Source organism: Somniosus microcephalus, unplaced genomic scaffold, assembly GCF_052327205.1.
Source record: "Somniosus microcephalus isolate GS21.2 unplaced genomic scaffold, FLI_Smic_1.0 unresolved_chr1, whole genome shotgun sequence".
NCBI lineage: Eukaryota > Metazoa > Chordata > Chondrichthyes > Squaliformes > Somniosidae > Somniosus > Somniosus microcephalus.
Window position 1 is genome coordinate 113,254,281 of NW_028225179.1, and position 16,049 is coordinate 113,270,329.

At 46.4% G+C, this 16,049-nt stretch overlaps 1 protein-coding gene across 1 annotated transcript in view; it reads right to left on the reverse strand.

Annotated features, from left to right (window-relative positions):
- Nucleotides 1–15,572, reverse strand: part of LOC147095718 (complement C3-like) — a 108,993-nt gene extending 93,421 nt beyond the window's left edge. The window contains exons 1-3 of the mRNA XM_085973701.1: nucleotides 15,456–15,572; nucleotides 10,767–10,959; nucleotides 6,658–6,835 (exon numbers count right to left, since the gene is read on the reverse strand). Coding sequence (XP_085829827.1) covers nucleotides 6,658–6,835; nucleotides 10,767–10,959; nucleotides 15,456–15,520 — 436 coding nt within the window. The 5' untranslated portion in view covers nucleotides 15,521–15,572. The remainder of the gene's footprint in view (nucleotides 1–6,657; nucleotides 6,836–10,766; nucleotides 10,960–15,455) is intronic.
- Between the last annotated feature and the right edge of the window lie 477 nt (nucleotides 15,573–16,049).

Below are 16,049 nucleotides of genomic sequence, written 5' to 3' on the forward strand. Positions count from 1 at the left end.
GTAAAAACCCATCTGGTTCACTAATGCCCTTTAGGGAAGGAAATCTGCCACCTTTACCCGGTCTGGCCTCAATGTGACTCCAGACCCACAGCAATGTGGTTGACTCTTAACTGCCCTCTGCAGTTCAAGAAGGTGGCTCACCACCACCTTCTCATGGGCAATTAGAGACGGACAATAAATGCCGGCCTTGCCAACAATGCCCACATCCCAGGAACAAATAATAAAAATTAAAAATCGTGATATCAAGAAACGGCTGAGTGCCTTTCCACCATCTACAAGGCACAAGTCAGGAGTGTGATGGAATACTCTCCACATGCCTGGATGAGTGCAGCTCCAACAACACTCAAGAAGCTCGACAGCATCCAGGACAAAGCAGCCTGCTTGATTGGCACCCCATCCACCACCTTAAACATTCGCTCCCTCCACTACCGTGGCTGCACTGCAGCAACTCGTCAAGGTTTCTTCGGCAGCACCTCCCACACCCGCGACCTCTTCCACCTAGAAGGACAAGGGCAGCAGGCACATGGGAACACCACCACCTCCAAGTTCCCCTCCAAGACACACACCAGCCTGACTTAGAAGTGTATCGCCGATCCTTCATCGTCACTAGGTCAAAATCCAGGAACTCCCTCCCTAACAGCACATGGACTGCAGTGGTTCAAGAAAGCGGCTCACCACCACCTTCTCAAGGGCAATTAGGGATGGGCAATAAATGCTGGCTTTGCCAGCGACGCCCACATCCCGTAAACAAATTCTAAAAAAATTAGGCCAGGAAGGTGCAGAAAGAACCTGGAAACTCAGCGGTAGCTTTTCAAAAGCACCTGAAACAGTATCCACCCGATTTTCCTTGCTAGGAAAAATTCCTACATCATTTATACATCGCTCTTGCGCTGACGACACCCAGCTCTACCTCACCACCACTTCCCTCGACCCCACCACGGTCTCTAAATTGTCAGACTGCTTGTCCGACATTCAGTTCTGGATGAGCAGAAATTTTCTCCGATTGAATAGTGGGAAGGCCGAAGCCATTGTTTTCGGTCCCCGCCACAAACTTCGTTCCCTAGCCACCGACTCCATCCCTCTCCCCAACATCTGTCTGAGGCTGAACCACACTGTTCGCAACCTTGGTGTCACATTTGACCCTGGACTGAGCTTCCAACCACATATCCGCAGCATAACAAAGACCGCCTATTCCCACCTCCGTAACATCGCCCGACTCCGCCCTTGCCTCAGTACATCCGCTGCTGAAACCCTCATCAATGCCTTTGTTACCTCTAGACTTGACTATTCCAACGCACTCCTGGCTGGCCTCCCACATTCCACCCTACGTAAACTTGAGGTCATCCAAAACTCAGCTGCCCGTGTCCTAACTCGCACCAAGTCCCGTTCGCCCATCACCCCCTGTGCTCACTGACCTACATTGGCTCCCGGTTAAGCAACGCCTCGATATCAAAATTCTCATCCTTGTTTTCAAATCCCTCCATGGCCTCACCCCCTCCCTATCTCTGTAATCTCCTCCAGCCCCACAATCCCCCAAAATATCTACGCTCCTCTAATTCTGGCCTCTTGAGCATCCCTGATTATAATCGCTCAAACATTGGCTACCGTGCCTTCTGTTGCCTGGGCCCTAAGCTCCGGAATTCCCTGACTAAACCTCTCCACCTCTCTTTCCTCCTTTAAGACGCTCCTTAAAATCTACCTCTTTGACCAAGCTTTTGGTCGCCTGCCCTAATTTCTCCTTATGCGGCTCGGTGTCAAATTTTTTGTCTGATAACACTCCTGTGAAACGCCTGGGGACGTTTTACTACGTTAAAGGCGCTATATAAATAAAAGTTGTTGTTGTTGTTGAAAGCAGCGGGCAAATTCACCCGCCTGATTTGTCCTGCATTCAAGACGAGCAAATTAAAGGGCAGTACAATCATTCTGGGTAGCTTGCAAAACATACCAAAGGGAAGAATTCCTCCTTCATCATTCTCAGATACCGTTGGGACCAAAGCTCAGAAAATAGTTTTGAGGGATCTTACCGACTAGCTAAACCCTAGCCTTCCACCAGGGTGCGCCAGTGGATGATGATAGAGCCTCTGGAGCACAAGCTAAAAAACAGCTGTTTGAACCATTTTTCCAAGGTTTCCAGCAAAGTTAAGTCCGTAGATTTCTATGAAATCTGAAAATAGCACAGGGCGTCTTGTGTCAGGAATTCACCTGTACTTTTGGTTTTCGGGGAGAGACATCACAGGAAACAGACCTTTGTGGCTGATACGCTAACCGGACGATTGTTGCAAAACGGCAGAACAAAAAATGGGCCCGAATTTACCGTAAAAATAACAACGAGGCTAATGGTACACACTATTATTTATGCACAAATCAGACAGCAACTTCAGGCGAGCACAGATATGCAATTAAACGCCAACATCGAAAGTTGCTGTCCTAGATCCACCACTCCTCCACAAGCTGTGCAAAAACATCATCGCTCCACCTGGTTCGCCAATCAAATGTATTGAATGCTGCGAAGTTCCTGTACTTACCTCGTAGATATGGAATAAACTTGCCACAGAAATCAGGGCTTGTCCATTTCAGTCTAAGTTCCCTTTTTAACGGCGTGATTCGCCTTATTTACCGCAAAACCTCTCTGGCATTGTAAATTAACTTATACAAGTGGGGAGTCTCTTGCCTTCAGAATTTAATTATTATTGGAGCTTTTAACAAAATGTTTTTATTAATGTAAATAAATTAAAACATTTAAATATTTTTTTTACTTTTTATTTCTGTCTTTTTTTTCTCTCTCTCTTAATCTAATCTTTCATTCCCTCTCTTTTTTTGCTTTCTGTACCTGATTTGACAATGATTTCACTATTCTAACTTACACTTCCTAGTTCAGACTCTGCGCTGTCCAATAACAATACTTCAATCTGATTGGTTAAGGAGACACACAGTTGCTTGTCTCTGTTCACTCACTTAACTGGACCAGCCACATAAATACTGTGGCAACAAGAGCAGGTCAGAGGCTGGGTATTCTGCCGCGAGTGTCTCAGCTCCTGACTCCCCAAAGCCTTTCCATCATCCACAAGGCACAAGTCAGGGGTGTGATGGAATACCCTCCACTTGTCTGGATGAGTGCAGCTCCAACAACACTCAAGAAGCTTGACAGCATCCAAAACAAAGCAGGCCGCTTGATTGGCACCCCATCCACCATCTTAAACAGTCACTCCCTCCACCACCGGCGCACCGTGGCTGCAGTGTGTACCGTCTACAAGATGCACTGCAGCAACTCGTCAAGGCTTCTTCGGCAGCACCTCCCAAACCCGCGACCTCTTCCACCTAGAAGGACAAGGGCAGCAGGCACATGGGAACTCCACCACCTCCAAGTTCCCCTCCAAGACACACACCATCCTGACTTGGAAGTATATCGCTGATCCTTCATCGTCACTGGGTCAAAATCCAGGAACTCCCTCCCTAACAGCACGTGGACTGCAGTGGTTCAAGAAAGCGGCTCACCACCACCTTCTCAAGGGCAATTAGGGATGGGCAATAAATGCTGGCTTTGCCAGCGACGCCCACATCCCGTAAACAAATTCTAAAAAAATTAGGCCAGGAAGGTGCAGAAAGAACCTGGAAACTCAGCGGTAGCTTTTCAAAAGCACCTGAAACAGTATCCACCCGATTTTCCTTGCTAGGAAAACTTCCTACATCATTTATACATCGCTCTTGCGCTGACGACACCCAGCTCTACCTCACCACCACTTCCCTCGACCCCACCACGGTCTCTAAACTGTCAGACTGCCTTGTCCGACATTCAGTTCTGGATGAGCAGAAATTTTCATCAATTAAATATTGGAAAGGCCGAAGCCATTGTTTTCGGTCCCCGCCACAAACTCCGTTCACTAGCCACCAACCCCATCCCTCTCCCCAACATCTGTCTGAGGCTGAACCACACTGTTCGCAACCTTGGTGTCACATTTGACCCTGGACTGAGCTCCCAGCCACATATCCGCAACATAACTAAAACGCCTATTCCCACCTCTGTAACATCGCCCGACTCCGCCCTTGCCTCAGTACATCCGCTGCTGAAACCCTCATCAATGCCTTTGTTACCTCTAGACTTGACTATTCCAACACATTCCTGGCTGGCCTCCCACATTCCACCCTACGTAAACTTGAGGTGATCCAAAACTCAGCTGCCCATGTCCTAACTCGCCCCAATCCCGTTCGCCCATCACCCCCTGTGCTCACTGACCTACATTGGCTCCCGGTTAAGCAACGCCTCGATATCAAAATTCTCATCCTTGTTTTCAAATCCCTCCATGGCCTCGCCCCCTCCCTATCTCTGTAATCCCCTCCAGCCCCACAACCGCCCAAAATATCTACGCTCCTCTAATTCTGGCCTCTTGAGCATCCCTGATTATAATCGCTCAAACATTGGCTACCGTGCCTTCTGTTGCCTGGGCCCTAAGCTCCGGAATTCCCTGACTAAACCTTTCCACCTCTCCACCTCTCTTTCCTCCTTTAAGACGCTCCTTAAAATCGACCTCTCTGACCAAGCTTTTGGTCACCTGCCCTAATTTCTCCTTATGTGGCTCGGTGTCAAATTTTTTGTCTGATAACACTCCTGTGAAACGGCTTGGGACGTTTTACTACGTTAAAGGCGCTATACAAATAAAAGTTGTTGTTGTTGTTGTTGTTAAAAGCAGCAGGCAAATTCACCCGCCTGATTTGTCCTGCATTCAAGACAAGCTAATTAAAGGGCAGTACAATCATTCTGGGTAGCTTGCAAAACATACCAAAGGGAAGAATTCCTCCTTCATCATTCTCAGATACCGTTGGGACCAAAGCTCAGAAAATAGTTTTGAGGGATCTTACCGACTCGCTAAACCCTAGCCTTCCACCAGGGTGCGCCAGTGGATGATGATAGAGCCTCTGGAGCACAAGCTAAAAAACAGCTGTTTGAACCATTTTTCCAAGGTTTCCACCAAAGTTAAGTCCGTAGATTTCTATGAAATCTGAAAATAGCACAGGGCGTCTTGTGTCAGGAATTCACCTGTACTTTTGGTTTTCGGGGAGAGACATCACAGGAAACAGACCTTTGTGGCTGATACGCTAACCGGACGATTGTTGCAAAACGGCAGAACAAAAAATGGGCCCGAATTTACCGTAAAAATAACGGCGTGGCTAATGGTACACACTATTATTTATGCACAAATCAGACAGCAACTTCAGGCGAGCACAGATATGCAATTAAACGCCAACATCAAAAGTTGCTGTCCTAGATCCACCACTCCTCCACAAGCTGTGCAAAAACATCATCGCTCCACCTGGTTCGCCAATCAAATGTATTGAATGCTGCGAAGTTCCTGTACTTACCTCGTAGATATGGAATAAACTTGCCACAGAAATCAGGGCTTGTCCATTTCAGTCTAAGTACCCTTTTTAACGGCGTGATACGTCTTATTTACCGCCAAACAACGGCTCTGGCATTGAAAATTAACTTATACAAGTGGGGAGTCTCTTGCCTTCAGAATGTAATTGTTGTTGGAGCTTTTTAACAAATGTTTTTATTAATGTAAATAAATTAAAACATTTAAAATTTTTTAAACTTTTTATTTCTGTCTTTTTTTGCTCTCTCTCTTAATCTAATCTTTCATTCCCTCTCTTTTTTTGCTTTCTGTACCTGATTTGACAATGATTTCACTATTCTAACTTACACTTCCTAGTTCAGACTCTGCGCTGTCCAATAACAATACTTCAATCTGATTGGTTAAGGAGACACACAGTTGCTTGTCTCTGTTCACTCACTTAACTGGACCAGCCACATAAATACTGTGGCAACAAGAGCAGGTCAGAGGCTGGGTATTCTGCGGCGAGTGTCTCACCTCCTGACTTGCTAAAGCCTTTCCATCATCTACAAGGCACAAGTCAGGGGTGTGATGGAATACTCTCCACTTGCCTGGATGAGTGCAGCTCCAACAACACTCAAGAGGCTCGCCACCATCCAAGACAAAGCAGCCTGCTTGATTGGCACCCCATCCACCACCTTAAACATTCACTCCCTCCACCACCGGTGTACCATGGCTGCAGGATACAAGATGCACTGCTGCAACTCACCCAGGCTTCTTCGGCAGCACCTCCCAAACCCGCGACCTCTTCCACTTAGAAGGACAAGGGCAGCAGGCGCATGGGAACACCACCACCTCCAAGTTCCCCTCCAAGTCACACACCATCCTGACTTGGAAATATATAGCCGAATCCTTCATCGTCACTGGGTCAAAATCCTGGAACTCCCTCCCTAACAGCACTGTGGGAGTACCTTCACCACACGGACTGCAGCGGTTCAAGAAGGCGGCTCACCACCACCTTCTCAAGGGCAACTAGGGATGGGCAATAAATGTTGGCCTTGCCAGAGATGCCCACATCCCATGAACGAATAAAAAAAATACACAGGTCCCAGATGCCCTGTAGAGGGCGCCGTGCGGTTTAGCTCTCTAACTTACAGTAACTTCCAGTGTGAAAAGTCATAGATATTAAACAGGCAAGGACAAGTCTAGCGGTTCGTTCGCCAGCTACAGTAACCTCTGGCCCACTATGCATTGAATTGTAGCTGAAACGATTTGTTTTTCATCGTGTGAATGAATGAGAATAATGCCGCGTCATCCTGTCATTTACCTGTTTCATTGGGTTTGTACGTCGGTTTGTCAGTTTCGATAAAAATGAAGTACGGCTTTGGCAGTAGGTGGAGGTGAACCATTCTTCTCTTTGTAAACAGTTTCGGTATTTCTGCGACAAGTGTAATGTACGATCTCCTTCTGGTTAATCCACATTGCTGCATCTTTTCCGAAGGGACCTATGGCAGTGATAGCCCATGGGTTACGCAGGATAATGTTCTATACAGCATCAGATTACTTTCCCAGCGAATAGTGAGACCCGGGAATACATAAGCGACTGGCATAGTGGGTGCTGACTCTCAGTAGGCCTTTAAGAGGGAGGTGGGCATGTTCTTGACTGGGGCAAAGGATGCTTCATAAGAACATAAGAAATAGGAGCAGGAATAGGCCACTTGGTCCCTCGAGCCTGCTCCGCCATTCAATAAGTTCATGGCTGATCTTGGGCTCAAAGCCACTTCCCCGCCCGCTCCCCATAACTCTTCACTCCCTTACCTTGTCAAAATCTGTCTGACTCCACCTTAAATATATTCAATGACCCAGCCTCCACAGCTCTCTGGGGCAGAGAATTCCACAGATTTACGACCCTCTGAGAGAAGAAATTCCTCCTTGTCTCAGTTCTAAAAGGGCGACCCTTTATTCTGAAACTATGCCCCCGAGTTCTAGATTTTTTATAGAAAACACTTCATCCATGTGATCTCCTGGACTGGTTTCGTTAAGTCTGAGGGGGTGGGAGAGGAAATTTCGAGAGTTGTTTTTCCCTCAATAGCCCTGGGATTTTTCCTTGGTGTTTTGCTTCGCTCAGGAGATTACCTGGCTGGGTGGGAGGGGCGGCGGGGAGGGTAGGGTTGGACTGGGGAGTGGGGCGGGAAGGAGTGTCAAATCGCAATGCTCCGGCCATCATGGTGTGGGGCAGACGTGACGGATCAGCTGGTCTTTGCCTGCCCATCAATTTCATATGTTCGCATGTTCAAATGGAAAACATGGGCCCTGAAATTCCAGAGGGGGCCCTCCTGCTCTCCCGCTGTAATGTCAAGGGGAGACCAATGAACCCCTGGAGAAATAGTCATTTACGGTGGTTCTCCAGGGCTTCAACCATTCTCACTGGAGATCGGGAGGATCCCCATGGAACTTAAGCTCCTTGTAGATCAAATGTGCTCTTATTAGACAATACAGATAAACACGGGAGGTCCGAAATTCCGTTCAGGACACGGGTGCAAATTAGGTGGAATAGCCCAAGTGAGGGTGCAAAATTTGGTGAAACTAATGAGAAGCGTAGGAATGGTGGAGCGATAAAAATTGAGGATGTGCAAAATGCCAGAATTAAAGCTGCACAAAGATTATGGAGGGTCATTTGGCTGGAGGAGGTTACAGAGATCGGGAGGGGCAAGGCCATGGAGGGATCTGTAAACAAGGATAAGAGTGTTAAAATCGAGGGGTTGCCAGAGAGGGAGCCAATGTATGTCCGAGCACAGGGGTGATGGGGGGAACGGGACTTGCTGCGAGTTAGGATGAGTTCAAGTTTACGAAGGGTGGTAGCTGTAAAAGTAGAAAAGTCACCCGGTCCACATGGGATGCATCCTATATTGCTGAGGGAAGTAAGGGGAGAAATTGTGGAGGCTCTGGCCACAATCTTCCCATCCTCCTTAGATATGGGAGTGGTTCCAGGGGACTGGAGAATTCCAAATGTTGCACCCCTGTTCAAAAAACGGCCGAGGGATAAACCCGGCAACTGCAGGTCAGTCGGCTTAAAGGGGACGGTGGGGAATCTTTTAGAGACAATAATTAACTGGCACTTGGAAAAGTATGGCGTAATAAATGAAAGCCAGCATGTATGTGTTTGACTAACTTGACTGAGTTCTTTGATGCAGTAACGGAGAGAGTTGGTGTGGGTAGTGCGGTTGGTGTTGTGTATTTGGACTTTCAATGGTGCTTGATAAAGTACCAGATAATAAACCTGTTAGCACAACTGAAGCCCATGGGATTAAAGGGGAAGTGGCTGTGTGTGCACGAAATTGGCGAAGTGACAGAAAGCAGAGCGTAGTGGTGAACGGGTGTATTACAGGCTGGAGGGTAGTATACTGTGGTGTTCCCCAGGGGTCAGTATTAAGACCACTGCTCTCTCGGATATATATTAATGAGCTGGACTTGGGTATTCAGGGCATAATTTCAAAGTTTGCAGATGACATGAAATGTCGTAAACAATGAGGAGAATAGGGACAGACTTCAGGAGGACATAGACAGACTGGCGAAATGGGCAGACACGTGGCAGATACAATTTAACGCAGGGAAGTGTGAAGTGATTCATTTTGGTAGGAAGAATGAGGAGAGGGAATATTAACTAAATGCTACAATTTTAAAGAGGGTGCAGGAACAGAGAGACCTCGGGGTGTATGTACACAAATCTTAGAAGGTGGCAGGACAAGTTGAGAAAGCTGTTAAAAGAACATACGGGATCCTTGGCTTTATTAATAGAGGAATAGAGTACAACAGCAATGAAGTTATACTAAAATTTTTGAATAGAAACATAGAAACATAGAAGATAGGAGCAGGAGTAGGCCATTCGGCCCTTCGAGCCTGCTCCGCCATTCAATCAGATCATGGCAGATCGTCCAAATTCAGTACCCTGTCCCTGCCTTCTCCCCATATCCCTTGATCCCTTTAGCCTTAAGAAATATCTCTAACTCCTTCTTGAGTATATTTAATGAATTGGCCTCTACTGCCTTCTGTGGTAGAGAATTCCACAGGTTCACCACTCTCTGAGTGAAGAAATTCCTCCTCATCTCAGTCCTAAATGGCTTACCCCTTATCCTTAGACTGTGACCCCTGGTTCTGGACTCCCCAGCCATCGGGAACATCCTTCCTGCATCTAGTCTGTCTAGTCCTGTTAGAATTTTATGTTTCAATGAGATCCCCTCTCATTCTTCTAAACTCCAGCGAGGATAAGCCCAATCGACCTAATCTCTCCTCATATGTCATTCCTGCCATCCCAGGTATCAGCCTGGTGAATCTTCGCTGCACTCCCTCCATGGCAAGAACATCCTTCCTCAGATAAGGCGACCAAAACTGCACACAATACTCAAGATGTGGTCTCACCAAGGCCCTGTACAACTGCAGCAAGACATCCTTGTTCCTGTACTCGAACCCTCTCGCTACAAAGGCCAACATACCATTTGCCTTCTTAATCGCCTGCTGCACCTGCATGCTTACCTTCAGCGACTGGTGCACAAGGATGCCCAGGATACGCTGGTAAGGGCTCAACTGGAGTGTTGTGGCCAATTCTGGGAAGCACACTTTAGGAAGGATATCCAGGCCTGGGAGAGGGGGCAGAGGAGATTTACTAGAATGGTACCAGGGATGAGGGACTTCAGTTACGTGGAGAGACTGGAGAAGCTGGGGTTGTTCTCCTTAGAGCAGAGGTGGTTAAGGGGAGATTTGATAGAGGTGTTCAAAATCATGAAGGGTTTGATAGCGTAAATTAAAACAAATTGTTTACTGTGGCAGAAGGGTTGATAACCAGTGGACACAGATTTAAGGTGATTGGCAAAAGAACCAGAAGAGTGATGGGGGGGAGCCAAGGGATATGGAGATCGAGCAGGAAAGTGGAGTTGAGGTCGAAGATCAGCCATGATCTCATTAAATGGCGGAGCAGGCTCGAGGGGCCGTATGGGCGACTCCTGCTCTTATTTCTTATGTTCTAATGTGATGAGAAGAATTTTTTTTGACACAGCGAGTTGTTGTGATCTGGAATGCGCTGCCTGAAAGGGCGGTGGAAGCAGATTCAATAGTAACTTTCAAAAGGGAATTGGATCAATACTAGAAGGGGAGGTATTTGCATGACTATGGGGAAAGAGCAGGGGAGTGGGACTAATTGCATAACTCTTTCAAAGAGCCAGCACGGGGACAATGGGCCGAATAACCTCCGTCTGTGCTGTGTTGTTCTATGATTTGAGGTGGGAGGCCGGCCAGGGAAGCGCTGGAATAGTCCTCGAGTCTAGAGGTAACAAAGGCACGGATTAGCTAGCAACTGAACCTAATATCCAGATAATATAAAGAACAAGAAGATGCCGGGCAATTCGAAGCCGTTTTGGTCGAAGAGCAAAAACGAGTTACCTGAACATGTATCACTTCAGTGAAGTTGTTCGTGTGGTTCAGTTTGATCATATATTTCTCCGAGCAGACTGCCATGGTTTTTTGATTGAACAAGTAAATGGTGGCGCCAACATTGCCGCGGGCCTCAAATAATTGAACAGTGACCGTTTCCTTCACGTCAACACGAACAATTTTTGGAGCAGTGATCAAATATCTACAGAAATACAGATGGAACATCAATTAGCCAATCAGTAACCAACTTCCTTTCTAGCTTCATCCCCGGGGCGAATAGGGTGTAATTATGAGGACAGGTTGCAGAACCTCAGTTTGTAGCCCCTTGAGTCTAGGCAATTAAGAGGTTACCTAATCGAGTGTTTAAGATGATTACAGGATTTGATGGGGTAGATAGGGAGAAACTATTTCCTCTGGTGGGGGGAGTCCAGAACAAAGGGGCATAATCTTAAAATTAGAGCAAGATGTTCAAGGGTGATGTCAGGAAGCACTTCTTCACACAAGGATTAGTGGAAATCTGGAACTCACTCCCCCAAAGGCTGTTGAGGTTGGGGGGGTCAATTGAAAATGTCAAAACTTAGATTGCTAGATTTTTGTTAGGCACAGAAAATAAGAGTTTTTAAACCATACCGGGTAGATGAAGCTAAGGTGCAGTGCAGCCATGATCTAATTGAATGGTGGAAGAACAGATTCGATGGGCTGAATGGTCTCCTCCTGTTCCTATGTTCCAACGTCAGCTGTGCTTCAGTGGAAAGCGCACTCGCCTCTGAGTCAGAAGGTTCTGTGTTCAAGTCCCACTCCAGAGACTTGAGCACAAAAAGCTAGGCTGACACTCCAGTGCAGTGCTGAGGGAGCACTGCACTGTCAGAGGTGCTGTCTTTCAGATGAGATGTTAAACTGAGGCCCCATCTGCTCTCTCAGGTGAACGTAAAAGATCCCTATTTTGAAGAAGAGCAGGGGGGTTCTCCCTGGTGTCCCGGGCCAATATTTATCCCTCAACCAACATCACAGAAACAGATTATCTGGCCATTACCACATTGCTGTTTGTGGGAGCTTGCTGTGCGCAAATTGGCTACTACGTTTCCCACATTACAACAGTGACTCCACTTCAAAAAGTACTTCATTGGCTGCAAAGCGCTTTGAGACGCCCGGTGGTCGTGAAAGGCGCCATATAAATGCAAGTCTATCTTTTTCTTTTCTAGTGGGGGGTAATGTTGACGTTGTGTGAGAGTGAAAGACGGGTCATTGCGAATCAACAGCCAGTTTTCCTTCTCTCCCGATGTTTAGCTCCATTGTGCGTTACTGCTGCCATTCCCGCACAGATCACCTAACTCTTTTTAGCTCTCCGGTTGAACTTAGGATATTCTGGGTCTGCATAACAATCCTTTGTTTTTATGTTGCGTCCATCAACTGGGCCATGGGGAGAAGTTTTTAGTTCAGTAAAATAGTGTCATCTACAACTTAGGCTTCCGAAGAAAATGGTTCACATTTCATAATTTTTGCAACTTTTCCTTTAATGTTAATGTTTCACTGGTCGGGCACCTGAAAGCAGCTGTTACTTTCGACCCACCGATAAGGAGAGAGGGTGAGAAATATGTACATTTTAAGCAGAAGAACCAAAGGCGAGACGAGAAAAAACTTTTTTAGGCAGCGAGTGGTTAGGATCCGGAATGCTCTGCCTGAAAGGGTGGCGGAGGCAGATTCAATCGCAGCTTTCAAAAGGGAATTGGATAAGTATCTGTAGGAAAAAAAATTTGCTGGGCTACAGGGAAAGGGCGGGGGAGTGGGACTAGCTGAGGTGCTCTTGCAGAGAGCCGGCACAGGCTCGACGGGTAGAATGGCCTCCTTCCGTGCTGTAACCATTCTATGATTCATTTCCCCAACTGGTTAATGGCATTTTTGAACTGGATGTGTCAAATAACATTGGTTAAAACGAGAGACTGTGCACTTGGAGGAAGGATACACTGAAGAGTTCAAAGTGCATAAGCGGTTTGTGTAACCAAATGGACAGTAGATGAAGCAACAAAAGCATTGATTCTGCCCAGGAAATCCTTGCTACCTTCCCTTAAATACACAACTGTCAACATGGGACAGAGGGGAATGTTGTTCTGTCCCAAAATGCAATTAAATCGTGAGCTCATTTGTAAAAAAAATTAGGGTGAATTTCCATTGGGCCTTCTCCCAACTATCTGCCCTAACGTCGGCAGAAGACACCCGGAAAAATCAGTGCAGAGGAGCAGGAGAACCGCCGTGGAAAGACGCCCCGCGGTGTTAACATTTCTTTACCAAATCTAGCGAACAAAATGAGCCTTTGCTCCCAGGGAGGATCGCTCCCATTCTCACCAAATGTGGCTTTAATAATATCCAAACTTTACAGAAGCTGTTTTTACAGCGATTGTACATAGAATATATGGCACAGAAACAGGCCATTCGGCCCAACCAGTCCGTGCCAGCGTTTGTGCTCCACTCGAGCCTCCTCTGTACTGCGTACAGTTTTGGTCTCCTTATTTAAAGGAAAGATATACTTGCATTGGAGGCAGTTCAGAGACGATTCACTAGGCTAATTCCAGAGGTGAGGGGTTGACTTACGAAGAAAGGTTGAGCAGGTTGGGCCTATTTTCATTGGAGTTTAGAAGAATGAGAGGTGATCTTATTGAAACATATAAGATACTGAGGGGGCTCGACAAGGTGGATGCAGAGAGGATGTTTCCCCTCATGGGGAAATCTAGAACTTGGGGACATAGTTTCAGAATAAAGGGTTGCCCTTTTAGAACTGAGATGAGGAGGAATTTCTTCTCTCAGAGGGTCGTAAATCTGTGGAATTCTCTGCCCCAGAGAGCCGTGGAGCCTGGGTCATTGAATACATTTGAGGTGGAGATTTTTGCAAGATAAGGGAGTGAAGAGTTATGGGGAGCGGGCAGGGAAGTGGCTTTGAGCCCAAGATCAGCCATGATCTTATTGAATGGTGGCGCAGGCTCAAGGGGCCAAGTGGCCTATTCCTGCTCCTATTTCTTATGTTCCCCTGTCTTTCCTCATCTAATTCGATCAGCATAACCCTCTATTCCCTTCTCCCTCATATGCTTGTCTAGCTTTCTCTTAAATGCATCGATCTTATTCGCCTCAACTACTCCCTGTAGTAACGAGTTCTACATTCTCATCACTCTCTGGGTAAAGAAGGAAGAAATATTTGCATTTATATAGCACCGAAGTGCTTTACAGCCAATGAAATACTCTCAAAGTGTGGCCACTGTTGTAATGCATTGAGTTTATAGAAAGTAATGGGCCCGAGAACTCGGGATTCAAATTTTCACCTTTTCAACTCATTGTGAGAAAAACTCTCTTCTACATCATACTCATCTCCGGTCATGTGGTGCCTTGTTTTAGAATACAATAATCCTTACTCATAGAGTCATAACGGCACAGAAGGAGGCCATTCGGCCCATCGAGTCCATGTCGGCTCTCTGTAGAGCAATCCAGTCAGTCCCATTCCCCCGCTCTATCCCCGTAGCCCTGCAAGTTTATTTCCCTCAAGTGCCCATCCAGTCTCCCCCTTGAAAACATTGAGTGTCTCCACTTCCACCACTTCCATCGGCAGCAAGTTCCAGGTCATCACCACTCGCTGAGTAAAAAAGTTTTTCCTCACATCCCCCCCATATCTCTTGCACAAAACCTTAAATCTGTTTCCAATAGTCCTTGTACCATTAACTAGTGGGAACAGCCTTTCTCCGTCTAGCCTATCCAAACCCGTCAGAATCTTGTACACCTCGATCAAACCACCCCTCAACCTCCTTTGCTCTAATAAAACAAATCCAGCTTCTCCAACCTGTCCTTGCAGCTAAGATTCCCCCATCCCCAGAACCATTCTGGTAAATCTCCTGTTTCAGAATATAATAATCCATACTCATAGTTTAAATAAAGGCTCGTCAAGACATTCTACATATAGAACCAACGTGCAAACCCATCCCATGACATTTTCCCTCAATACTATTCATATTAATTATGCTTTGTAGAATCAGTGCTGCAGTACAAGAACAGATGCCAATGGGGAAGAATATTTCGGTAAAATTGCTTTCTGGCAGGTAGTTCAGACCCCCCACCCATTTCAAACAATTGCAAGAGGTCTTGATGGTGCAACACGATTATTCGGGCAACTTTTACTCAGAGGGTGGTGAACCTGTGGAATTCTCCACCACAGAAGGCTGTGGAGGCCAAGTCACTGAATATATTTAAGAAGGAGATCGATAGATTTCTAGACACAAAAGGCATCAAGGGGTATGGGGAGAGAGGGGGAATATGGTATTGAGATAGAGGATCAGCCATGATCATATTGAATGGCGGTGCAGGCTCGAAGGGCTGAATGGCCGACTCATGCTCCTATTTTTCTATGTTTCCATGTTTTGAACCTTCGACACTGTGCATTCGCCGTTAACCAGCTTGGAGCAGAGTTCCCTGTTCAATGACCTGCAGTTCTTGCATCGTTTGGGTACAGTGAATACGACAATATCGGGCAGGGTGGATGGTAAGACCATCATAAGGGAGTCCGCTGATTCCCTTTCTATTAATTTAGACATTAGTGCGCTGGCTGCTCCCAGGCGCAGGTACACCCGACTCTGCTCCGAGGATCTAAGTGCCTGAAGCTTCAGAACGTGTCCAGATTCAGTAACGAGCCCTGCGTTAAAAAAAAAGAACATTACTTACGAAGGCGTTTGTCCAGTAACGGATATGCACTGAAAGGCAAAGAGCAATATCACCAGCGCCTCCATAACCGAAAAAAAAACGGTTGTCAAAACTGACAGTATCCAGCAAGCAACCGAATGAATCTAAAACCTTGCAAATTTCGTGGTCAATATTGACGTTAAGTTACTCATTAATTGTGGAATAGTTTCAACATGTAACGGCAAACAGTGCTTTTAACTATTTTGCTCCCGTGCGCCCTGAATAATTCAGAGGCAATGATACGCAGTTATATCTATATTAGATTCTGTTGCACACACAAGTTCTTTGAAGTATCTTGATTCAGGTCGTAGTCCAATAACAGCGTTTCGAAGTTTCCAGTTTATTTATTTCAATACTATGTTTCAGCATTTGTACTGTATGATGAACGAAAAGACAGACTTGCATTTCTACAGCGCCTTTCACGACCACCGGATGGCCCAAAGCGCTTTACAGCCAATGAAGTACTTTTTGAAGTGTAGTCACTGTAGGAAATGTGGCAGCCAAATTACGCACAGCAATTTCCCACACACAGCAATCTGAAAATGACCACTGCAGTGTATGTACCTTTAAGAGAGA